Raw genomic sequence first — 27787 nt, forward strand, 5'->3', positions numbered from 1 at the left:
TTACGGATGTTAGAATTGTAGTTTAACAACAGCTGGAGGCCAAAGTTTAGATATCTCTCAGTTAAAACCTACAAACACTCATTTAGCACATTCATTTCACAGCTCAAGACCTCCATCTTGTTCCTTTAAACATACGAGCCCCGTCATTAATCTGAATCCCTGCAAAATGACTTCAGCTTACAGAGCCGTTCCAGAAAGCCCCTTCAGCCCTTGAAGCAGCAACGTTAGTAACCCAAAAACCAATCAGGAATAATAACATTAATAATCCAGACAGAGAAAGCCTGGCCCCTGGGACCCACTCTGCAGCTGGCTTCAGCAGTTCAAACAAAAGATTATTTAAGAAATGAAGATATTAATTAGGAGGTCAAACCCCACATGTAGTGTTGGTGCTAATGAAGGAAAGGGTCTCGTTCCCAACAGGAGGAAGAGTGAAAAATTAACTGAGGCTTAAAAATACATTAATCCTCCTAAGAAAGTAAAAATATCCCCAAATTCCTCATTGCCGCCCATAGTGAAATGAGACTGACCTTATGATGAAAGTGAATTCAGAAGAAGGCCGCCTAGTCACGTCTTGTGAAAATGGCAAATTCCTGATGTATTAGAGCTAGAATCTCAGCCATAAAGCAGGGCACGACTGCTGCTTACAGTAGGGATCAAATGCCCTCTTGACTCTACCCTACAGACAATGACAAATGGGGAATTCTCATTTCTCTGGTCTTTTCAGGTAGGACAGTGGCAATATATCCTTCCTGCCACATGGCAATACCCATTAAGTAGAATAAAGCATACTGTGCCTGTTGCGCACTGAAAAGTATCTGAAAGTACTCGGATTTCCATGAGTGATACTAGTTGGGAAGCAGCAGCTTGAGGGGAAGAGAAAACATTAGCAATCAAAACACCCTGTGTGCCATGAACCTAAATAGCATTATCAGGACGTAATATAGAGCTAATCATATGTAACTCACATGTACTGGTGCTTTGCTTATGAAAACAGGAGGCTGCCAAGTGCTTAAATCAAACAGGAGGCCAAACATTTGTTAGAGTTAATGAAGCCTAACATAATATTCCAGCCATTTCTTTTCAATGTGGGAGAGGTGTTGCACCAAATCCACTTATAGCCAGTGCTGACAAATTTACGCTGATTGCGTAGGAAATGCCCTGCTCGCTGCTCCTTACCACCCAAGAAGAAAGGGAGGGCTATGGTTGCCTGAACAGATGAGGTTATTAGGCAAAGGGTTTTTTATGGCTTATAAAATATCCTGCAAAGCAGAGGGAGGACCACTTCAGTCTGAAAGCCTATGACTGCCTGTGGCCACTTGCCATTGAAAAAAAATGGGTGGCACCTAAGGTGGACGTTGGTGATGCATGTGCCCTTGCTTCCACATAGACCAATGACCCTTCCACCTGGATTGAAGGGTTATTGGCAGATAATATATTCAGTTCAGACAATCAAACTGTTGTCCATGATAATCGCAGGATGATCTGTTGAATTGGTCACTTGGAGGAGCCATATTGTGCATGGCCAAACAGTCAGGCTGTTATGTGGAAATTGGGCAAACCACCCAACCAAATCTGAACATGCATCTCCCTACACCAGTTCCAGACTGTATCTTAAAAGGGAACTATCGCGAAAACTACTGAAGTAAGAAATTTTCTAAATAAAAAAAATTCTGCATTGTTTCTGAAATAATCGCGTTTATCTTCATTATTCCTCTCTCAGCATCTGTTTCTCTGCATTCTCTCTTCATGCAGCAGTTGGGTATCAGATGAATGATCTAATATATCTTATAGGGGGGGCTCCCTTTCTTAGAAGATGTATTAGAGCTCACTCTATTAACTGATTCCAGTACAAACAAAATCTAACAAAATAACTGCCTCTTGCACAAATTCTGCATGTAGAGAGACAAGATTTCCAGTGAATTTAATAGAGTGAGCTCTAATACATCTTCTAGGCAAATGGAGCCCCCTATAAGATATATTGGAATGAATATATGACACTAAACTCCTGAATGAAGAGAGAATGAAGAAAAACAGATGCTGAGAGAGGAATAGTTACATAGTTAAATTGGGTTGAAAAAGACAAAGCCCATCAAGTTCAACGCCTCCAAATGAAAACCCAGCATCCATACACACACCCCTCCCTACTTTTAATTAAATTCTATATACCCATATCTATACTAACTATAGAGCTTAGTATCAGAATAGCCTTTGATATTATGTCTGTCCAAAAAATCATCCAAGTCCCTCTTATAGTCATTAACTGAATCAGCATCACAACATCACCCGGCAGTGCATTCCACAACCTCACTGTCCTCACTGTGAAGAACCCCCTACGTTGCATCAAATGAAACTTCTTTTCCTCTAGTCTAAAGGGGTGGCCTCTGGTACGTGATTCTCTTTATGGGTAAAAAGGTCCCCTGCTATTTGTCTATAATGTCCTCTAATGTACTTGTAAAGTCTAATCATGTCCCTCGCAAGCGCCTTTTTTCCAGAGAAAACAACCCCAACCTTGACAGTCTCACCTCATAATTTAAGTCTTCCGTCCCTCTAACCAGTTTAGTTGCACTTAGTCTCTGCACTCTCTCCAGCTCATTTATATCCCTCTTAAGACTGGAGTCCAAAACTGCCCCCATACTCCAGATGAGGCCTCACCAGGGACCTATAAAGAGACATAATTATGTTTTCATCCCTTGAGTTAATGCCCTTTTTTATACAAGACAGAACTTTATTTGCTTTAGTAGCCACAGAATGACACTGCCCAGAATTAGACAACTTGTTATCTACAAAGACCCCTAGATCCTTCTCATTTAAGGAAACTCCCAACACACTGCCATTTAGTGTATAACTTGCATTTATATTATTTTTATTTTATAACCTGCATTTATCAACATTGAACCTCATTTTCCAGTTTGCTGCCCAGTTTCCCAACTTAGACAAATCACTGTGCAAAGTGGCAGCATCCTGCATGGAACCTATAGTTCTGCACAATTTAGTATCATCTGCACAAATAGAAACAGTACTTTCAATGGCCACCTCCAGGTCATTAATAAACAAGTTGAAAAGCAAGGGACCTAGTACAGAGCCCTGCGGTACTCCACTAACAACTTGATTATTTCAGAAACAGTAAAGAATTTTTAATTGATTGTATTTAGAAAGTTTCTTATTTCAGTATGCTGAAGCTAATATTAAATTTAAATTTTCACGATAGTTCCCCTTTAATAGGTTTTCTAACCTCTATGTAATACTAAAGCTCTCCTTTCCTGGATATTTTGTAGAATGGGAGTGTTAGGCTTCTTAGGATCATGATGCTTAAAGTTCTCTACAAATAGTAGAATAGAATAGTAGAAATATATTACAATTCACCTGGAAAAGAGAGGCATCTGCAGATCAGACATTCAGTTTGGGCCAAATGCCATCCAAGATAAAAGCAGAATTATCTGTTTAATCAATGGGTCATATTGTGCATGCCCAGATGATCAGCCAAACCACCCAACTAAACCTGACCATGTATAGTCTATGAAAGATCCCCATTTATCTGTTACAGCCTGGTGCTGGTTATATCTTGATGGGTTTCCAAAGCAATTTTTTCTGGTGAGTGGAAACTTCAGGCTTCCCAGGCTCACTCTGCTAAATGCACCCTGGATGGTTCCAAAAAAACACCTCCCAATTCCCTTAAGGCAGTGATCCCCAAGCAGTGGCTCGTGAGCAACATGTTGCTCCCAAACCCCTTTGATGTTGCTCCCAGTTGCCTCAAAGCAGGGGCTTATTTTTGAATTCATGGTTTGGAGACAAGTTGTGTTGCATAAAAAACAGGTGTACTGACAAACAGAGTCTCCTGTAGGCTGCCAGTTCATAAAGGGGCTACCAATATCTCATCAAAATCCTTATTTGGCACTCCCAGGTACTCTTTCATGCTTGTGTTGCTCCCCAAATCTTTTTACATTTGAATGCCGTATGGGTAAAAAAAAGTTGGGAACCCCTACCTTAGGGAAATCTTCATGGCTTGCCTATTTAAATATTTTATCTGATAAATTAACCAGAGAAAATTTTCAGTGAAAGTTTTTTCTAAAATAAATTTTTTGCTAGAATGCTTATAGTCAATGAGAATCTCCATCATAATAAAAGAGGGGAAGAGCTGCCAGGATAGAAACACCCTGAAGCAAGAGCAGTATTTGTCAGTCCCTGCCTCCCCCCCACCCCCAATGCCTGTGGAACGCATGCCTTTCTATTCTCATAGGCTTCCATTTCCAACAGAAGAATGTTCATTAAAAAATTACCTTTTTTTCCTTTGAATTCCTATTCTCGGGCTTAATGGAAAGAGGGCTTTTTAGCCTTTTACAAATAAAATGGTTTAAGCCTCAGATAAAAGTTTAAGGAATAAAAAAAATCTCTGCATTTCCGAAAGTGTCTCAAAGGCCAAGTTAAAGACTATATAAATGTATATATGGGGGGAAGCAATTTTATTTCTCCATCGTGAAGACCTAGAAGATGCTTTATTATTCTTAATTTTTTTCACATTTTTTCCTACTTTCTCGAGTCCCTTTTCTCATTTTGTCCAACAAAGACTGTCCTCATGGAATGACCTTTTTTCTTCCTTTTTTTTTTAGCCTTAGGGCCGTTGCCCTCATGCCAGTAACTAGATAACACACTTTATCAAAGATTTAAAAAAAATCATTGGGAAGACACTAGGTCTGATAGTGGCATCAATCCTAACCTGACACTGGCCAGGGTCAGCAATTTATCTCTTCACATTGCCTGTGGTTACTTCAGGGGCCATCTCCACTCTCTGCATGTTTTTAACAGCCTTTCAGATTAAACTCAGCTATCTTTGGGAGAAGCTGCTCCTGGTATTTTCTGCCTGCACCTTTGGCACATGAGATTCAGATGGATTAATATAATTCTTGCTGCAGGTTTCTTGTTGCATGTCAATATGATCTCTGGAACACATAGGAAACAAATGCAAATGCAGCAGCTCACACCTTAAGAGTTCAGAAATTAAATATGTTTTTTTTAGTAATTACTTGCAGGAAATGCAGAAAGAATCTTTGTTCTTATTTTTCTGATTATAAGTATGTTATTTTATAAGCCTCCTGAGAAATATGGTCATGTTGCTGCAGTGTCCCAATATTATGCTGCAGTTATGAGATCACTTGTATACCATAAAGAATGTAACCACCCCAAGCTTATAAAAGAAGAATGTGTCCCCCTGCAATTATTTATCTGTCATGGAACTTTAATTCCCACCACACTACAACAGGCTTGGATTGTCATGGGTTGCTGGGTGCTTTAACATAGCTCAGCCATAGATGATGGAGGTCAATCCTTTCCTGATATGAGAAGTCACATTTGACAAGGAAGACACAGGCTTAAACATCCCATAACTACCGTGTTATATTGTTACTTTTATTATTATGATTATAATGCAAATAAATATTGTCCTACTCTTTACATCTTTCCCAAATGTCTAAATCTTGCGATAGTGTTGCTATCGTTCCCTACTGTCACCATTCTGCCCTACCATATACCTGCTATCCTTTCCATTTTCTACTGCTGTTGCTTTCTGGTGGCCTGAGCAGTTGCTCCTATTAGGAGCCCTAAATACAGCTTATTGCTTGTGTTACCCAGCATCTCAGCCCCACTTGCCCCCATGTTGCTCTAAATGATGTGTGCCCTCATTTATTTCCAATAATACTTGGCACTGGTACTGGCAACTGGTTGGCTATATAAAGTGGTGCATGGATTGCTAACCACTGCTCCTTGAAACCTAGTTAGTAAAGATAAGGACCACCAACATGATGGATAGACTCAATCACAAGAAATATGAAAATGTCATTGAAAATCCATGAAGACCAAAGTACAGTATATTTTGGAGAAACACTGTCCATGTGGTCATCAGGAGCCAAAACTGAATACACTGGGATAAAACAGGGCAAGCCAAGAAATAATACAAGGGAACACTAGGAACTGGTACTTGATATGGAGGCATTTTAGCCATTGTGCTACCATTCAAGATATAATGTTAGTAGAAGTGTGCTCGCATTTGGCACCTCATTTATTTCCAAAAATTCTTGGCACTGGTGCTAACAACTGGTTGGCTATATAAAGCAGTGCATGGATTGCCAACCACTGCTCCTTGAAACCTAGTTAGTTTAGATGAGGACCATCAGCAAGATGGCTAGACTCAATCACAAGAAGCATGAACATGCCACTGAAAAGTCATGAAGACCCAAGTACGATTTGGAGAAACACTGTCCATGTGGTAATCAGGAGTCAAAACTAAATACATTGGGTTAAAATAGGGCAAGCTGAGAAATAATACAAGGGAACACTAGGAACTGGTACTTGACATGGAGGCCTTTAGCCATTGTGCCACCATTCAAGATATAATGTTAGTAGAAGTGTGTGTTTGCTCGTATTTGGCACCTCATTTATTTCCAAAAATTCTTGGCACTGGTGCTAGCAACTGGTTGGCTATATAAAGCAGTGCATTGGATTGCTAACCACTGCTCCTTGAAACCTAGTTAGTTAAGATGAGGACCATCAGCAAGATGGCTAGACTCAATAACAAGAAGCAGAACATGCCATTGAAAAATCATGAACACCCAAGTATAATTTGGAGAAACACAATACATGTGGTCGCCAGGAGTCAAAACTAAATACATTGGGTTAAAATAGGGCAAGATGAGAAATAATAAAAAAGAACACTAGGAACTGGAACTTGACATGGAGACATTTTAGCCATTGTGCGACCATTGAAGGTATGAGTTTGGTTGAAGTCTCGTAGTAAATAAGCTACTATCGGTCAAGGACATTTTAAACAACAGACTTGTATCCTGCAGCTCTACAGAGGTTGCTGGACTACACGACAGGAATTATTTCCTTCAAGCTTTATTTTTCTTAGCATCAAAGAAGGGGTTACTGACTCTTGCAGGTAACGGTTTCAGTCTTGAGGTGGCCATACATGGGCAGATAAAGCTGCCGATACTGGTCGTTTAGACCAATTTGACAGCTTATCTGCCCGTGTATGGGGGCTTCCGATGGGTCTTCCCGATCGATATCTGGCCACGATATCGATAGGGAAGGTTTGATTTTTAACCGACCGACCCGTCGGAGTCCCTTGGCGTACCGTAATTTGATCGTTAGCCATGCCGTTAATGGCATATCGGGGGAAGATCCGCTCATTTGCCGATGTCGCCAAACGAGCGGATCTTTGAGTCTATGGCCAGCTTAAGGATGTCTTTGAATGGAATAAGGGACATGGCTTAAAGACGCAGGGGACAAATCCGACGGCGGAATCGGAATTGTCAATTTTGGTGCCCGCGAATTGACGGCGCGTCAAAATTCACTTTTTGCTAATTTTTCGCAGGAAATTTGCAAATTTTTAGGTGAAGCGGGACAAATTCGCCCATCACTAGCTACTTGAGATAAGTAGATCTGCCCTTTTAGGATCTGAGACTTACCTGCCTACCTGATTTGTAATATGTGACAACTCATTAATTCAATATTATATTTGTGTAGGTTGTAAATTGTTGTTGACAATGTCGCAATAGCGGGGGGTCCCCAACTTTTTTACCCGTGAGCAACATTCCAATGTAAAAAGTACTGGGAAACAACACAAGCATGAAGAAAAGTCCCTGGGGGATATAAATAAGGGATGTGATTGGGTATTTTGGTAGTTCCTCTGTGGACTGGCAGCCTGCAGGAGGATCGGTTTGACAGTACACCTGAATTTTATGCAACTAAAACTTGCCTTCAAACCATGAATTCAAGAATAAGCACCTGCTTTGAGGCAACTGGGAGCAACATCCAAGGGCTTCGGGCAACATATTGCTCATGACCCACTGGTTGAGGTGAGGATAAATGAGTTTGAGTATCTGTAGAAATCGTTTCCTGACTTGCCTATGCTAGATATTGAGTGATAGCCGCTTGTTCATATCTTAATTGAATACAGGTATAGGTCTGTCATCCAGAAATCCGTTATCCAGAAAGCTCAGAATTACTGAAAGGCCGTGTCCCATAGAATCTATTATGAGCAAATAATTCCGATTTTTTATGTCATTTTCTTTTTCTTTATAATAACAAAATGCTCCACTGAAAAACTTAAAAATCAGGCCATGGACGGTCATCTTAAAATACTTCTGAGATTTGATCCTTATTTCATCCTTATTTCATCTTAAAATACTTCTGATATTTGATCCTTATTTGATCCTTGTTGGTAAGTTTACCTTAAAAATGCACCTTACCTTAAAAATGCATAATTAGAACACACAGCTATCAGTAATATGTTGTTATTGTTTCACGCTGAACAATAAAAACAAATAAAAACAAAATCAGGTGCATTCTCTGATCTTATCCTATCACCTCTCCTTGAACCTGTTATTACTCCCCTGCAGGAAGCTGTTTTTTCTTGGTAAATAATGCCTGATCTATATTTACTGAGTTTGAAAGCTTAATTTTTAATGTCCTGAGCTTCTGGAGCAAAGCTAGTGTACATCAAGTTCTTTCCTATGTTTCTATACCATGATGCATAGAAACATTATGGTATCAGCTTTCTCCAGTTCATAAGGGTTCTTTTTTAAAAAAGACCGGAAGGGAAGACGTTTGAATGAAATAAATTATGCCAGAACAATTGATTCTGTTCAAGGCTGAAAGGTGTGAGGTTGAGTAACACTGGAATGAAGTTCTTTGTATAAAGGGCTAATACATATCATTGTGTCATATAGCATGTTGAAAGCTGTCACATATCTACAGGTGGACATATAGAAAGGGGAAGATGTTCAGCAGATTATGGGCAGAGACAAGCAAAAGGATCTATGGGTCAGTCAACATTGAAAAGGTTGATCTGAGAGCACTGCAACCTCAGAATATTTTATTTGTATCTGCAGCATCTACCAAGTCATTGGAGTAATTTTGGTTTGGGCCCAGGGGTCACTCCATAGTAGTTGTTTTTTGGCATTGTGATTTTCTTCCTCATTACTGTAGCAGCCCATTTTCAACTAAAAATATTCTACGGTCTCGTACACTTTGCAGTTACTTGAACTTCATTCTTTCTGTTTTGGAAAATTACAAAATTTGAGTCCTCCAAACAGAAGGCACCAACCCATAATGTTGACCTGTAGGGGAATTCCCACACAGGAGCCTATACAGTATAAGGAGAGGCAGGAGCTTCCTCTTTGGCCTAACACAGGAGAGGCAGACATTGAGCTAGACCCGGTGGGTACCTGATCCTTGCTACGAATAGATAGATAAATAGAGGATGTTAGATAAGGAGTTTATGAGCAACAGTTAGACAAGGTTTAGATTTGGGATACTGCCCCAGGCGATTGTGCTCCAAACAGGTAAGAGAGCATGTAGGGACTAAATTAGCGGCAGCCTAATGGGAACATTGTGGCTGACTGTCCAGGGCATTATTGGAGACTGCGTGTAGACTAGACAACGCAGAGAAGTAGGGTAAGGAGTTTTTGTGAGAAGAGACCCCCTTTAATGAAATTCTGGCTGCGTAAGACAATTATGTCTGTCCAAGAAATCATCCAAGTCCCTCTTATAGTCATTAACTGAATCAGCATCACAACATCACCCGGCAGTGCATTCCCCAACCTCACTGTCCTCACTGTGATGAACCCCCTACTCTGTTCCTTTAAATGAAACTTCTTTTCCTCTAGTCTGAAGGGGAGGCCTCTGGTACGTGATTCTCTTTATGGGTAAAAAGGTCCCCTGCTATTTGTCTATAATGTCCTCTAATGTACTTGTAAAGTCTAATCATGTCCCTCGCAAGCGCCTTTTTTCCAGAGAAAACAACCCCAACCTTGACAGTCTCCCCTCATAATTTAACTCTTCCCTCCCTCTAACCAGTTTAGTTGCACTTAGTCTCTGCACTCTCTCCAGCTCATTTATATCCCTCTTAAGGACTGGAGTCCAAAACTGCCCCCATACTCCAGATGAGGCCTCACCAGGGACCTATAAAGAGACAGAATTATGTTTTCATCCCTTGAGTTAATGCCCTTTTTTATACAAGACAGAACTTTATTTGCTTTAGTAGCCACAGAATGACACTGCCCAGAATTAGACAACTTGTTATCTACAAAGACCCCAAGATCCTTCTCATTTAAGGAAACTCCCAACACACTGCCATTTAGTGTATAACTTGCATATATATTATTTTTGCCAAAGTGCATAACCTGCATTTATCAACATTGAACCTCATTTTCCAGTTTGCTGCCCAGTTTTCCAGTTTAGACAAATCACTTTGCAAAGTGGCAGCATCCTGCATGAAACCTATAGTTCTGCACAATTTAGTCTCATCTGCAAAAATAGAAACAGTACTTTCAATGGCCACCTCCAGGTCATTAATAAACAAGTTGAAAAGCAAGGGACCTAGTACAGAGCCCTGCGGTACTCCACTAACAACACTGGTCCAATTAGAAAATGTTCCATTTACCACCACTCTTTGTAGTCTATCTTTTAGCCAGTTCTCTATCCAGGTACAAATACTATGTTCCAGGCCAACATTCCTTCATTTAACCAGTAACCTTCTGGTTAAATAAACCCAATAGGCTGGTTTTGCTTCCAATAAGGATTAATTATATCTTAGTTGGGATCAAGTACAAGCTACTGTTTTTGTATGGGACCTGTTATTCAGAATGCTCTGGACCTGGGGGTTTCCGGATAAGGGATCTTTCCGTAATCTATATCTCCATAGTTTCAATCTGCTAAAAATCATGTTAACATGAAATAAACCCAATAGGCTGGTTTTGCTTCCAATAAGGATTAATTATATCTTAGTTGGGATCAAGTATAAGCTACTGCTTTATTTTTACAGAGAAAAAGGAAATCATTTTTGAAAATCTGATTTATTTGTTTAAAATGGAGTCTTTCGGAGATGGTCTTCACATAATTCGGAGCGTTCTAGATAACGGGTTTCCAGATAACGGATCCCATACCTCTACTGCTCTACCCCTAGTGTAACAAGAAGTTTAAATTCAATCATAATGGCACTGCTCTATCTCTAGAGTAAGTAGAAGCTTACATTCTATTTTGCAAATGGTTATTTTAATTACACTTTTCCCAGTGCATTTCTACATTGCTCGAGTTATTTAACGCTATCCCCCAATGAGCAGGTAACGGTATTAATCCTACAGAGTATCCAGCTCTTCCTCTTTTAATTGCTGCTGATTTGCCAGTGTAGAATTCAATGCGCGGAGATTATATTTGGTTCACCGGTTCTCAAAGCTGATCTGGAGACTCTCTAAGCAGAGTTAGTTTTCAGAGAGACCGTCCGCGGCCAAAAGTTCCCCACGAAAAGTAAAAACAGCAAAGGAATTTCATGTTCTTGCTCTCTCAGCACGTTAACACTCCCCGTCAGTGTCACTCGCAATGACATCTCATTATATAGTAAAGGTGCGCGAGGACAGGTAACGCTCCGCTCTCCGCTTCTCAAGCTCCTATAATGACACACAGCTCCGAGTTAATTAAGTCCTATGGGATAGACAATCGGTGGGGGGGGATTTTTTTTATTTTATTTTTTTTTTGGTAGTAAGCTAAATTTTATCACATGCCAGTCTAATACAATGTGGCAGTGAGAAATAATAAAAAAATCTAAAAAAAAAAATCTGCACTATTTCTCCTGTTAATAATCTTAACTACAAAGGTAAGGAATCCAAACCGCCTAATGAAGCGCGGGCCGTCGTTACACCAGGCATGACCCAATTAAGTCAAGCGCCGGTAGATATTTCATAGTTACCATCATTTAATTTGGATTAGCTGTAATTCCAATTTACTTTAAATTACTTATGCTTCCAGTGCATATGGGCGCTGAATAATGACTTAACCCTGCGGCTGCTGGGCCTGTTGGGTTAACGGCGAATTCCGGAAGCCTTATTTATATATTTTTAATTTCGGGTGTTAATGATTTCCCGTGTCGTTGTGGGATATTGCTTTTCTTTCTCTTCCCGATTGTTCCTGCATCATTGGTTTTTATTCGAAGCCTAATGCGATGCACATTACACTTGCTCTGTTCTCTCTCTGTATTCCGACTGCTCCAACCATATCAAGGCACTCGCAGGCTAGCAATCTGGTGGGAGATGATAAAGCAGATGTGGGAAAAACAACCCCCCTTGGTGATTAATTGTGATAGCCTCGCTATGAACTGTTTGTAGACATGGGGGCCAGAATGAGTAAAATGGCTTAATGTGACCTGACATGCCCCCCCTGTTAGGAAGGATCGAGCCTTGGGATATGGACACCAATACTTATAGGCAGGTCCAGATCTCCATTGAAGTGGATGGAGCTCCAGCTGGAGGCCCCTGAGAACAGTGGGTGTATAAGACTGGACCAAACGTAGTGTTATTTTAATGACTTCCTTCCCTTACTAGGGTGAGTTTCACAATATGATGACCCATAGAGTGGACATTTGTGAAGTGCAGTTTCAAGAAGTATATGAATGAGCCGGAGAGGGTGCAACTGAACTGGTAGATGGAATGTTGGTTATGTATATACCTAATGGTATTTTAATATATACAGGGAGAAGTGGGAATGTTTGTCCTTTCCTGTATTGAGTCAGTGCAGCTGAGGGATCGTATGGAAGAGATGACTTGATGGGCAGTTGTGTTTGGAGACTGTTCCTGCTGAATTGTGCTTAGTACAGGGGACACATTTCATTATTAAGTACTTGCATCCTCAAATGCTAAAGAAATAACTCAGCATAAAATATAAACATAGATGCAAATCATCAAAACAAGCTAATCCCAGTATATGCTATTTACACACATACAAGTTGTCTTGCAACAGAACATTTTACAATGATGCTCCTTTTTCAACTTACAATTTTACTTTATTATCGAACGACAAAGCCAGGGCCGTATTTACATAGGCCCCCGAGGGCCTGTGGCTAGGGCAGCACGATTTTGGGGGCGGCACGATTTTGGGGTGGCCCACGGGTGCCTATGTTTTTCGGGGGGGGTTTGTAAAAAGGAAATCCGGTGACGGAGCTGAGGGGATGACGGGTAGGGGGTCCGAGGAAGCCTGCAGAAGTGAAGTCATGTGCACGTCACTTCTGCTGAATGCGCCACATATGGTGCATGATGTCAGTGCGTGATGTCAGCATGCATGGCATAGGGGCATGTTTAGGTCCGATGCCTAGGGTGGCATTAGACCTAAATACAGCCCTTCTGACAGCCACTCTAAATACAAACACAAATCAAAGCTCTGACTACAGGAAGGCAAATCATTGGGCTACTCACCTAAGGGCAGAGACCCACGTTCAGATTTGGGGAGATTTAGTCGCCCTCCTTCGGGGTGACTAATCTCCCCGAACTCCTCCCGCCGACAAGACACCAGGGGCCCACCCAAAAACCTTACACCAGGGGCCCACCTTAAATCCTTACACCAGGCGCCCACTCTCAGTACTAATATTCTTCATCTTCTCAATCAACCTCTATTCTCCTAGTCTGTTCTCTTTACACTATAATCAACTGTTCCATATATTTAGCCTCTTTGTTCTAATAGAAATAGGGAATGGCCATGAAAAAGGCCAAAAGTTTAGCAGCATGAGGGGCCACTGACACCTGGGCCCACCGGGAGTTTTCCTGGTATCCCGGTGGGCCAGTCCGACACTGCCTCCGGGTATTTTCATTCTAGTCTAGTAGGTAGTTTGGGGAGATTAGGTACCCCTGGGCGACTAATCTCCCCAAATCTGAGCACGTGTCTCTGCCCTAAAACTGTATGAGCCCTTTCAGAAAAAATAGAAAATGGCATAAATCTACAGATGGTGAAAAGAATAGACTTAGCAAGAGACTCACGGTGGGTCAAACTGAATGCCCCTCCATAGACCCTTCCACCTTGCTTCATTCATCCTTTGTCTCTCAAAGAACGTATCTTCCCAAGCTCCCCCAGTATCATCTCCACCACCACTGGATGGGGAGACCTTCACGGCTCTGAGAAACCTTGCTCCGTGCACTCCAGTTATAAAAGCAGACAACAGAGCTGACTAAGAAAAATCATAACCCCTGTGTTGCTTGAATGCCCATAGGCCCACTCCTTCTCACTACAACCAGAGAGACAAGTAATGTCCAAAGCAGCAGAGACTTGTCTGTAGACATCTATGTTAAAGGGGCACTGAAGTAAGAAGTGGTCCATTGATTTTTTCCCAGAATATTCCTCCCGTGCGTAATCATGGCCACCGGTGCATCTGTACTTCAGATTGTCAGAGCTTCCGTGGCAGGAGCACCAGACGACGTCCCTAAACTTCGGGGGACCCTTGGGGAGTTGACTAAAGAGAGCCCAGATCTCAACACTTCGTCTGGACAGTCCTTCAGGGCCAGTGATGTATGAAAGTGGGAACCCAAGACTCTCCCTTCTGGGAGAAGCCCTGATCTCCCCAACAGACACACACCACCGCCTCATCACCTTCAGACTCACTACAACATAAGGCTTATGAGCGCTATAAGGAGCACGCACGCTCTTTACCAAGCCACCTCTCTGCCAGCACCCAAAGGACCCAGACTCCACCCACAAAAGAGGCTTCTCCAAAAGGAGGTTGTTATAGTTGTACTTAATAAAGGTGTGAGCACTAGTGGGCTGTTCCTGCTGAATTGTGCTTAGTACAGAGGAATACCTATGCTGCCATAGTTTTATGGGATCTCTCTGTACAGGCTAATATAGGGAACTATTATTGTTATTGCTGCAGGTATGCATGCAAAAAAATTACTGTTTCCAACTGGCTAAGCACTAGTGATGGCCGAAATTGGGGCGTTTCGCTTTACCGAAAAATTCGCGAATTTCCCACGAAATTTGAGAAACGGCACCAGCGTCTCATTTTTTGACGCCGATATCAGTTTTTGACACTGGCGTCCGTTTTTTGGACGCCGGTGCAAATTCGCTGGCAAAAATGTGCTGGCATCCGAAAAAAACTGCATCCATTTTTTTTTGACGCCGGCGAATTTTCGCTAGCAAATTTTCAGGCCGGTTTAGCGAATTTATTCGCCGGCGTCAAATCGCGGGAATTCCTCGCAAATTTGCGCCTGGCAAATAAATTTGCCCATCACTACTAAGCACCCATATAATATGAATCTACTCCTGTATACTTCTTAGAGATTATGACATTCCATACAGGAGTATTGGTAGTAAATGCTATCAGATTCCAGAAGATTTCAAATTATAGAAATCTGTTTCAAGTGGGATTTTACACTTAGAACTTAATGGAAAAGAGAAGTGACTCCCACCTAGAAGCCAGAGAAAACAAAGCAAGGGGAGATGTACCCAGTCTCACTCTCATCTTATTATTTCCTTTAGGCAATCACAAACATAAAAAACAAAAATCAAGGTATACTTGGAGGCATCAACTTCTCATTTATGGGATTCTTAAAAATGGATGGAAATGGTACATGGGCACTTTTGAGCACAGCGAGCGACACACACATATTGCCCAAAAGTGCCCATGTACCATGACCCATTTCAATCTGATAGTGTGAAACTGAATACCTATATACTGTATATGCCTGTGTACAGAGCAGGCAAGGTACAATGGAGTTCTTCAGCTGTAAGAGAACATGATAACTCTTCCGTTACCCCGAGTCACAGCCGAGCATTAGTGCTGCGCTCTGAGCTTTTATTGAGAGAACTGCACACTAAACCTTCTCCTGGGAATCATTAAGGAGAACTGCTGCCTCCCTGCTCCTACTTGTACCAACCAATACGGGAACGAGCGAGGCCCCATGGGAGCGGCAGAGGAACATAAAAGCCTAGTGATAATTTCCATTCTGATGCCATTGTCATTCTACGAACAGGTTAAATGGATGTGCACATTCCTTGCTCAAAATAAGTTCCCCAAAATAGGGGGGAGATAAAGCTCTTTCGGCAAATATTTACTTTGCTTTATCTGTCACTTGGGAGCCTTATGATTCCCTGCCAGACATTTAACAACATCACTGACTGTATTCACCGAAGGAACCAATCAACAAGGGAAGCTCAGTAGGTACTGGGAGTTCTGCTCTAGAAACACATGGTTCCCAAAATGTGACCTGTTCTCTTGTCACAGCTTTCAGGACCTTAAGGTGGGAGGAATATTTGTGGTCTACTAGTGGTAAGAGAATGGTTATCAGCATCGGACTGGGGGATTGGTCTGCTGGTGCACCTTGTGGGCAGGGCACAATGTATCGGCAGATAGATAAATGAAGTGAAGCCATGGCTCCCACTCTTCACTTCCTACAGTTCTAATTGGTTGGGCTGTGAGTCCAAATGAGCAGAACAATAGGGAGCAGGCCACTGGTAGAGTTCAGACCATGTGCCGTTCAGCTGGACACTAGAAAGTATCAGTCTATGGCCACCTTCAGTATGTTTTAGGTCTCATTTAGACTTGTCTTTCTGTTCAACTTTTATCCGGGCCATTTGTTATATTTGATGGTTGCATCTGCCTTTATGGTACGGCAAAGTGATTCTCGGATCAAATTAGTTATTTTGAAGTTCAATGAGACTCCTGTTTGTTTGAAACATGCCTAGTTGTGTTAATATAAAGATGCATATTTGGGTTTAGTGCCTTAAATTCTTAAAGAGCCTATTTCTTACTTCTTGAGAGGAACATGGCACTTTATACAAGGCCAGGGGTTGATTGGACTGGCGGGAGACTGGGAAGAAATCAGGTGCACCCCACTGACTCAGACCGCTCTCCACTCCCTGCTCCAATCCTGGGATTTAGGTGCTCCTCCCCCAGCCCTATCACATGTTCAGGCCCGGATTTGTGGAAAGGCCACCTAGGCCCGGGCCTAGGGCGGCAGGATTTTAGGGGGGCGGCCTGCTGCCCAACCACACCCACATTGGTTCAAAAACACTGGGGATGCACTGGAGATACAATCATTTTTTAAATTTCCCATGCGACAATCCCCATTGCTCCAGACCAGATGATGAAAATTCGCACGAAAAAGGGGAGGGTACAGGGGCGACGAAAGGCAGTGGGCCTAGGGGCACCCACTATGTAAATCCGGCCCTGCACATGTTAAGGCGGCTGCAAGTAGAAGTGAGTGGCACAATGGAAGGGGTGATTTGAGGTGAAGTCGTGCAGCAAGTTTAGCGACTGAGCTCGTGGGCCCAGGGGGTGGTCCCCAGTCTGACGCTGTACATGGCTGTACATAGTGTATAACTTGTGATGTGCATCTGAGAACATTAGTCTCATACACAATAGACCCAGTTATGCCTTAATAAGAAGGTACTATACAAAGTGACATAATTAGATCAATCGGGTATGGTACTGAGAAAACGCAATGCTTGCAATGGGCCAAGCGTTTGATTTCGTTTTTGAACCTGTTTTATTCGCATCAAACAAGAGAAAGGTAAAAAGAAACTTGTGTGCTAACAGCATATTCTCCATACACACCTATAATAATCACACAGCTTCTACATAACAATGTAATGGTCCAACAGGGTATAAAGTGCCCCCTGCTCAGGAGTAGTATCAGTAAGTAGAGTCACAATGAAAAGGTGACACAGCGTTATGGTCCCATTCCTAAATGAGTCTCATTCACATCATTCCAAATACCAACAGGACTCAAAAACCAATTAAAACCATTCCAAATACCAACAGGACTCAAAAACCAATCAAAATCAATGTTTTTGTATCAGCTGACCCATAGCAGCTTGGTATTTATTATAAGGGAGCTTAGTAGGGGTGCAAACTATTTCTAGCAGACGAATCACTGGGTACCATCAGTAGAACTTAGCAATAGCTGCAGAACATCACTCCTTTTTAGTCATTCATTTATAGGATATGCTCATTAAGTGCCCTACAGTCCTGCAGAACCTTGGTCCATCATACATTGAAAGGGAAACATGAACCAAGAACTGAATCAAAGCTGGATTTATTTTGGGGCATTTTCCCTAAAATTGTGTTTTTAAATCGAATTCTGATCCTGCTGCAAATGTTGTGTCTCATCTCAGTTCCCAATGGTTCCCAGTCACTGGCAGCACCGAATGCCCCATGTAAAGCTTTAAACTGATCCACTAAACTTGCCCACGTTAATACCTACTAAATGCCCAGCAAATATTTCTTTCTTTACAGCAACAGGAATAAACAGGCTGGTAGCACCTGATAGTTCACAAGGAGAAATCCTGCTGCTATGTAATTGCTTTGGCTTCAATGATAAAACCAGGTCTACGGTAGTGTAAAATAATGACGTCAACTTTGGTGTTAGTCACCCATTAACAAATACATGCAGTGATTGGTCAAGTTTTGATGCGAAAATTATGTCCATAGATTGGGTGAAAAAAATTGTCGCCCATAGACCAATGCAATTCGGCAACTTTTCGTTGTTCGCTAAACAGGTCAGATTCTCCCATCACTAGTGATTGCCACTGTTTATGAGATTATTGGGGTGACTGTGATACACGCTATATATTCACACATTAGGAAAACAATACGACTTTCTAAATTAGACGCACCAAATCGATAGTTTGAGATTTTGTCAAATACCACATTTTTTTATCAGAATATTCAGCAGAAGTGATCGAAACCCTAATTTACATACTCAAATTTGAGAAAACCGTTAAAACTGCGGCTGTTCTGAAAAAAATAAAATGTCACATTCAGCTATCCAGAGCTTTAAAGTCACATGGTGGGTTCAGATTTGGTTTGGCTAAAGGCTTAGGTTCAATCCGAATTCTGCAAAAAGTGCTTGGATTTAGCTCAATTTCAAACCAGATCCTAGATTTGGTGCATCCCTATTATATACAATATTTTACACAATTTTAATACAGGTATGCGATCTGTTATCCAGAAACCCGTTATTCACAAAGCTCCAAATTATGGGAAAGCCATCTCCCATAGGGGCAAATTCACTAATGTGTGAAGCGGCTAACTCTAGCGCAAATTCGCCAGCGTGACGTCATTTCATTACTTAGCCGATTTACTAACGGCTGTTGTTGTAAATTCGCTAGCGAAGTGGACCTACTCTAACGCTACTTCGCACCCTTATGTCAGGCAAAGTTGCGCTATGGCGAAGGGACGTAACTACGCTAATTCACTAACATACGCATTTTACTGAACGTTACCTCTTGCGCCAGACTTGCCTTCGCCACCTCAGACCAGGTGAAGTGCAATAGAGTAGATAGGGATTGCTTCAAAAAAAGTTGACATTTTTTCTAAGTCCCAAAAAACGCTGGCGTCTTTTACTTTTTTATGGGTGATAGGCTGAAAAAGATTGTAAATTTTTTCAGGGGCACCCTCCTTCCCCCCCTACATTTCCTAACATATGGCACCTAAACTATACAGTGGGCTCATGTGTGGGGCAATATAACAACTCTATTTTATTTAATGAAACTTTCCCAGGCTTGTGTAGTGTAATGTATTTGCTGCTACATATACGTCCATTGTACTTTGCGCCGTATGCAAATTAGGCATCGCTAGCGTAACTTTGCTTTGCTTGACGAATTAATGGTAGCACAACTTCGCTACCTTTCACGTCCCTGAGCGCAACTTTGGATTTTAGTGAATTAGCAGCGCCCTGGCGAAAGCGGCGCTAGTGTATTTTTGGCGCTTAGTGAATTTGCCCCATAGACTCAATTTTAATCAAATATTTCAAATTTTTAAAAATGATTTCCTTTTACATTATAATAATAAAACAGTAGCTTGTACTTGATCCCAACTAAGATATAGTTAATCCTTACTGGAGGCAGAACCAGTCTATTGGGATTATTTCATGTTTAAATAATTTTTTAAGGTATGAAGATCCAAATTATGGAAAGATCCCTTATCTGGCAAACCCCAGGTCCCGAACATTCTGCACGAAAGTCCCTATAACTGTACCAGTTTTTGTTGGGGTGCACCAAAGCCAGGATTTAGTTTGACTGAATCCTAGCACTTTTTTGCAGAATTTTGAACAGAAAATTAATATATTCTGTGTGACTGAGGGTTAAAGTCACAGGACTTTATGGGGTTGTTTTTGGATTGGGTGAACAACTAATGGCGGAGATTCTGCAATCAAAATCTTTACAAATAAATACAAATTTTGTCAGGTTTTAGGTAGGGGATTGGCAAAATGTGTGAATTCATTTGGGATGAATCCACTATTTGGGATTCGGCCCAATCCCTGTGTCCCAAACCGAATCCGAATTCTAATTGTCATATACAAATTAGGGACAGGAAGGGAGAAAGTGGAAAAAACATTTTCATATGCAAATTAGGATTTGGATTCTGCTGAATCCGAATCCTGCTGAAAAAGGCAGAATCTTGGCCGAAACCCGAGTTGAATCCTGGATTCGGTGCATCCTCAGAATTAATAGATCTGCCCCCACATATTCACCTAAACCAAAGCCAAACCTCAATGGTTTTCACAAATTTTGTATTTACAATGGATGGAATTTTTACATTTTCTTCAAATTTGAATACAAGGTTCAGATTCCGTTTGGGCTTTGACCAAATCTTTTGGCGCATCTGAATTCAAAAGCTTCGGATTTATCACGTCCCTAATGTTTTTTTTTGACCCAACATATTATACGCTCTTTTAAAAATACGCCCCGTAGTCGACAACGAACTCATAACAACAGCAATTATTATTAGAAACATGAATAAAGACTACAAAATATCCACAAATCTTATTAAATTATCCGCCGGAGGGTGGATAAATTTGAGATTGAACTAAACTTACAAGCCTATGATATAAAACACAATTATCCAAATTATTTTTCATTTTAAAATAGAATAGATAGATTTTTTTTTTCAATACATTGCGTGTAAATTAGGAAAGAACCACAGAACGGCCTAAATTGTTTATAATGTATGATATGATTAACTGAGTGTTTCCTACCCCCCACCACCCTTCTGATTAAGCACAAATTCAGTTGTTCTACATTTAAACAGCTACTCAAACTTCCCAAATCATTTAGAATTATATATGGCCTTCGCTCTGCCTCAATTGGTTCTTTTTTTTTTTTATGTACAAATTTAATTTTACACTGTTTGAATCAGTCTGTAAAAAAAAAAAAAAGGAGAAAGAGAAAGATTTGATTATACCTGAGTGTTCTGGCCCCAGTTCTTCCGTATCTCAGTAATCTGGGCGGTAATTGGTTGATTAGGAGCTGCGCACTCCATCTCTGCCCGTGTTGCTATGGAAATTCTGCAGGAACCATTATAGATGAGAACTTTATCACTTTCCACTTTAGGGCTGAAACGAGAGAGAGAGGGAGGGCACAGGGGGTGTCATCAATCTTAATGAAATGCAATTATTTTTACTCTTATTAATCATTGCGAGCCATTAGCTTGTGGCAACGGCACGGCTCCATTTGTCAAACTTTGCAAATTTCTGTAATTCTGTTTCCATTCGTGTTTTTTTTTTTTTTTTTATCGTTTATTTGTTTTCCCTGATCTGCTGCCCGTACTGGGAAAGCACATGTGCAAATGTATGACGCCAGTACGAGAGCACACACACGTGCACACAAGTTCATGAGCGGGCAAAGAGCAGCGTTCATGAGTCGTGCTAATTAATGCAGGATAAGCGGGGCTATCAGGATAACGCTGAAGATATATAGACGACACCGAGCTCGTATCCTGCTCACTGTTAAACGTCACCGTTGCCGTGGCGAGAATAACCTGGATCCCTTCAGGGCACCGGAGAAATTGGAAAATAGCCTGCAATGCAATTGGCTAACTGGTCCCCCCCATTTCCAACTGTGAAAAAATGAGCCAATTTAAGGATTCTTATTCCCTCTCCTCAGTTTATTGCAATAAGATTCTTCTGCTGATAGCTTGGAACATTAACTTAGTAACTTAATTAAACTTACTTAACAACCCAGAATAAGGAGATGCGATATATGTGCTAGTTATACTGCCAGACGCGGCGCCTCTTTTCATGCGCTCTTGTTTAAAAGGGAGAAGGGAGGCAGGGGTTTGTTTTTGGCCCTGTGTGGGATCTCATAGGCTGAGCTGATTCCACACCCCCTAATTACCATGTTCATTTTACAAAATTTGTCAGGTTATGAAACACATTTCTGTTATTTTTATGTCTTATTACAGTTTTGCAAATTAAGGTGAATTGCATCTTAAATTGTAAGTTCTACCAAGAGCCTTTCTCATCTTAAACTGTTACAAAAGTATCTAAGTATCTATTCCGGGCTCTCTGCCAAAAGCCAATTAAGTTAGAAATGTTGTATCTTTTTCTGGCTGTTCAGTGCAGGAGATCAAAGAGACATTTCAGCAACAAACCGGGGACTGTGGGCTGAGCTGTCAAAATCGGGACTGTCTCGCTAAAAATGGGACCGTTGGGAGGTATGCACCATGGAGCAGCAGTTATATAATGCATTTCTTGACTGCACAGGCAGTTCAATCCCTCTAGATTAGGGATGCACCAAATCCACTATTTTGGATTTGGCCAAACCCCCGAATCCATCGCGAAAGATTCGGCTGAATACCGAATCTGAATCCTAATTTGCATAATCAAATTAGGGGTAGTAAGGGGAAAATACTTTTTACTTCATTGTATTGTAACAAAAAGTCACGCAATTTCCCTCCCCTCCCCTAATTTGCATATGCAAATTAGGATTTGGTTAGGCCGGGCAGAAAGATTAGTCCGGATCTGAATCCTGCTGAAAAAGACCGAATCCTGGCCAAATCCTGAACCGAATCCTGGATTCGGTGCATCCCTACTCTAGATCAGGGGTCCCCAATCTTTTTTAACTGTGAGCTACATTCAAATATAAAAAGCATTGGGGAGCAACACAAGCATGAAAAAGCTCCTGGGGTTCCAAATAAGGGCTTTGATTGGCTATGTGGTAGCCTCTATGTGAACTGCCAGCCTCTCTTTGACCATAAACCTGGTTTTAACGCAACCAGAATTTGCCTCCAAACCAGAAATTCAAAAATAAGCAGCTTCTTTGAGGCCACTGGGAGCTACATCCAAGTGGCTGGTGAGCAACATATTAATCACAAGCCACTGGTTGGGGACCACTGCTCTAGGGGCTTACAAACTGGAACCCAGACCTGAACCAAGTTGTAGTGACCAAGCTAATATTACTTCACCTAGCGGCCTTCATTGCTGATGTGTACATCGCCTAACTGTACTTCCACCGTGCCAGACCATCCGAAATGTGAGCCCCCAGTTGCATTCTAGACATGTGCCTCTACTGCCTACCCCTTGTTCCAGCAAGATGTTGTAAAATTATGAAGGCTTTCAAAGGATGCTGGGAGTTGTATGATGAAGTCATAAGACGTGTTGTGCTGTCTGGGTCATACTTTTCTTTATCTGCCAACAAGTATAGTTTAGTTTGTTTTTGGGTTTATTTGGGATATAGAGCATAACTAAACTCCTCCATATTAGTTTGATTCCCCTGTCCAGCCCTTCTGCCCCTTCCCAAGCTCTTTCATAGACAATTTTGAAGATGTCCCTGTGCCTGATCTTCAAAGGAAGCATTGCCCATTAGGGCTGGAGGGCACCATGTTGTGGTTACAGTGCCTGAATCCATAGCACTAATTGGAAAGCAGGTCCACATGCACTGGGCACTAATCTAGCCCTGGAAGCCAGGTTACAACCTAACATGGCCAACACACTCTCTTCTCGCATCTCGCATTGTGAAGTCCTACCCTAAGACCTTGGCTGGTGGATGCCAAAAGGTTAATAACTTATTGGTTGGGGTTGTGTTGCTCATCTGCACCAGACTGACTTATCATGCAACAACACATCAGATTAGGAATTATTTTTCTAATAGTGATTGAACTACTTTCACATGTTCCCTTTTTAATTCTTAATCTTAAATAGGGCCTTCTTCCCTAGGCTCTGGTTTCAAAAGGGGCTTTTTTCCTAGACTCAGGTTTTACTAGGACCTTCTTCCCTAGGCTCAGGTTTCAATAGGACCTTCTTGCCTAGGCTCTAGTTTCACTATGGCCTTCTTCAAAGGGCTCTGGTTTCACTTGAGCCTTCTTTTCTAGGCTTTGGTTTCACTAGGACCTTTTTCCTAGGCTTTGGTTTCAGTTGGACGTTCTTCCCTAGGCTCTGGTTTCACTAGGACCTTCTTCCTGATGCTCTGGTTTCTCTAGGGCCTTCTTCCCTAGGCTCTGTTTTTACTAGTACCTTCTTCCCAAGGCTCTGGTGTCTCTAGGACATTCTTTTCTTGCCTCTGGTTTCACTAGGACCTTCTTCCTGATGCTCTGGTTTCTCTAGGGCCTTCTTCCCTAGGCTCTGTTTTTACTAGTACCTTCTTCCCTAGGCTCTGGTTTCACTAGGGCCTTCTTCCCTAAACTGTGTTTTTACTAGTACCTTCTTCCCTAGGGTTTATTTTTATTAGCTCTGGTTTCACTAGGACTTTCTTCCCTATGCTCTGGTTTCACTAGGGTCTTCTTCCCTAAGCTCTGTTTTTACTAGGACTTTCTTCCCTAATTTTTTGGTTCACTAGGATCTTCTTCCTTATGCTCTGGTTTCACTAGTGCCCTCTTTCCTAGAGTCTGTTTTTACTAGTACCATCTTTTCTAGGCTCTGGTTTCACTAGGACCTTCTTCCCTCGGCTCTGGTTTCACTAAGGCCTTCTTCTCTTATCTCTTGTTTCACTAAGGCCTTCTTCCTCAGGTTCCTTAGGCAGGATCCAAGAGATAATACAATGCCTGTACTTTAGTCACTCAACACTAACATAACTAGTGGCAATATAATTGATCCAAAACAAGTACAAGATCAATAATTTCTGTATTTCCATGAGGTTCCATTTTCCCTTTTGGGCCAGTACCCAGGAGATGGAGACCAAGGCAGGACACAGTAAATATACGTCAAGATCTGCATTCTGCTGGTACAGAGACACTGGAATAACTGGGGCCAATTAACTCATCCCATGTAGTTCAGTACATTGGAGCACCCTGCACAGCAATCCCCTGGTTACATTTAAATGACCCTTCAATGGATAAAGTTTTAATCTAGACCTAAAGGCACCATCTAATTTATTTGTTGTCAAAGTTATGACATGATTCCTAAAAACTTCCACTGGGAGTGGAAGGGTTAACCAGTTTTAATTAGCTTTAGGATTTTACTAATTAGAGCTGGCAAGCATTTAATTAGAGTTGCACTATTTAATGAGAGTCAGGCATAACCCTCTCAGTGCCATCAGGTTAGTAATGTGCTATAATACAACAATTTTTATAGCAATTCCTCAGCTCTAGCATCTAATTAATTACATCTTAGCTGTAATTATTAATGTAACAGATTAAGAAAATTGGAAGCAGAACCAACCTATTTGCTGTGCTACAGAGCTAAATCTAAAAAAAACTCAATATTAGAACAGTAACGTGTGATGGAAATAAAGGAAAGGCAAATTTCTGGGGCTCATCCAATTGGGATAAAGCAGACTTTTGCTGACCCAAACAGATCAAAGGAATTAGGCTAAATCCTGAAATCTGTGTGATCTGAATATGCTAATTTAAATTTAATTGATTGGATGGAGCCGAAGTGACGGCATGGGACGCATAGAAATGAATATGGATGGTTAAAGCTAAATGTTGGGGGTTTATGTAATAAACGGTGCAAAGTTTGTCTAATCACATTGCAACCAATCAGCTATTGGTTACTACACTTGGGCCTTATGTTACATATGGTTGTTAGAAAATCAAAATGTTGGAGCAAGGCACTCGAGTAGGTCATGCATAGTTCAGACTAATAGTAGGTAAAAATTAGAAATATTTTATTTGTGAAAACAACTCATGCCTAACGGGTTTCATGTCACTGGGACACTTAGAAATGGCCTATAAGTGTCCCAGTGACACGAAACGCCTTAGGCATGATTTGTTTATACAAATAGAATATTTCTAATTTTTACCTACTATTAGTCTGATCTATGCATCACCTGCTTGAGTGCCTTGCTCCAACATTTTGTTTTTCTACATACGGATTGTCCCTTCCCTTGAGCTGAGGGCCTGGGGCAGAAGTACCTGGGCCACCCATTTAATTTGAGTCATTCTATTGGGGAAGTTCTTATACTTATACATATGTATATGGTGGCTAGAGCCAGGACTTATTTTACAGTGGAGTTTTAAGGTATAAAGGGAATTTACCCTTCCAACCAGGGCACTGCAAGGAGTTTGTATGAATAGGCTCCTCAGATTTTAAGCACTTCTGGGGAAGGGACAGATGTCAATGACAACACAGTATTGCCTGACGAGTCAGAAGACACGAGATGCAAGAGGCCTTCAGAGTTAATACTTGAGTGATCATACATTGATCTAGGAGGCTGGAGAATCCTGATGGGAATGATTGTGTCATGCCATGGATGCAGTTTCAATGGGTCACAGACTCCCCCCCCATGTGATTGCCTCGTGGGCCAAAAGACAGTACAATCCCAATTTGGCCTACCACTGGGGTGTCCAAAAATTTGAAAGATTTACAAAACAAGCAAATCTCCTTGTGTAGAGTCTGCTTCAGAACCGGTTAAGGGATGTCTTAATACTATGGGTAAGATGAAGTTGCTGAGGACACAAAGGGATTCTCTCGGGCCATGGATGTGCCTTTGGCAGGCCCAAACCTCTATCTAGTTCCAGGGAACAGGAAGTTTAGATAGTGACAGATCTGATCCCAACGTTAGGACGGGAGATATTGGAGGACGGGGCTAACGACAATAGACTGATGTTTTATACCAAGTGGTCTTATTCTCTAATGAAATGATTACAGTGGATGTGTTTAATTACACTTTAACCCATGCATTCTGCGTTTAGCATCCAAGAATATTTTGGGAACATCTCATTACTTTAATCGGGATTTGTTTACCTGACAAACAGGCCATTGAGATGTACAGTATGAGTAGGTCCTGCGTGAGCCTCCAGACACATAGCATCGTTCTTCCAGCCACTGCACATATACACATAGGCCAAGGGCTTTGTCACCTGTTCAGCCCCTGACTGTATGGTTACGTCACAATGAATGTATGTATTTTGTTTTCTGTAGCAGTCCTCATGATTGGTAACATCACAAAGAAACATCAAGGAATCTGGAAGAGAGAAGATACTTCATGAAGCCACTGAATTCCCAGTGCAGATGCTGATGCTTAGATTGGTGAGTTGGTGCTCATATGCATTCCCTTCCATTGACAGAAAATATTGAGTCTCGGCTGGTTGTATGGTTCTTCAGCTTTGGCTGGAGTCAGATCTCACTCTTTGATACGTGTTCCAAGTATGATTGAGTTTGATGCATGTTCCAAGAGTGAGATCTGACACCATCAGTTGAACCAAAGCTGCAGAACCATGCAACCAGCCGAGACATGTTTACACTCAATATTCTCTATATCAGTGGAAGTCAATGCAGGTGCAACATTTGTCTATAGCTGTGAATCATGAACAAATTTTGAGGGCATCAAGAGGGGGGTTCTGTGGCCATCTCCTGCATTAATTCCATCTGTAGACTATTCTTCTATCTTTGTGGCTGGAATTCTGGACTTACAGGTGCTTTAAAGCAGGCATTAACTAAAGGGCTACTTTGCTTCAATAGTTTTGGGTTGCACTCTGCATTCACAGTAGACCCAATGTATATATGGGCATATATTAATATACATCCCAATACACGGGACCCATTATGTCCAAGAGACACCTTACTGATAAGAGCATTTTCATGCACATTTAACTCAAGAGTTCCTAAACTCTTGTGTGGTTACTTCATTCAAACACACTGGCTTCCTGCCAACCCGTGGGGGGGGGGGTTTCGGGGTTTTAAGTGCCAAGCTTTTAATATTTTTGCGAAGCCCACTCAAGGAAAAAAAAGCCAATTGTCAGAAATCCGAGGCATGATGAACCCACATGAAAGTTTAGGAACTCTCGTGTGGTTTTAGTACCCGAAGGCTTCAGCAC

The 27787-nt window shown here is 41.5% G+C and overlaps 1 protein-coding gene across 1 annotated transcript in view; it reads right to left on the bottom strand.

Annotated features, from left to right (window-relative positions):
- pkhd1.L (PKHD1, fibrocystin/polyductin L homeolog) overlaps positions 1–27787 on the bottom strand; it is a 329488-nt gene that overhangs the window by 249840 nt on the left and 51861 nt on the right. The window contains exons 34-35 of the mRNA XM_041563601.1: positions 26715–26934; positions 20996–21146 (exon numbers count right to left, since the gene is read on the bottom strand). Coding sequence (XP_041419535.1) covers positions 20996–21146; positions 26715–26934 — 371 coding nt within the window. The remainder of the gene's footprint in view (positions 1–20995; positions 21147–26714; positions 26935–27787) is intronic.

Source organism: Xenopus laevis, chromosome 5L (assembly GCF_017654675.1).
Source record: "Xenopus laevis strain J_2021 chromosome 5L, Xenopus_laevis_v10.1, whole genome shotgun sequence".
NCBI classification, from domain to species: domain Eukaryota; kingdom Metazoa; phylum Chordata; class Amphibia; order Anura; family Pipidae; genus Xenopus; species Xenopus laevis.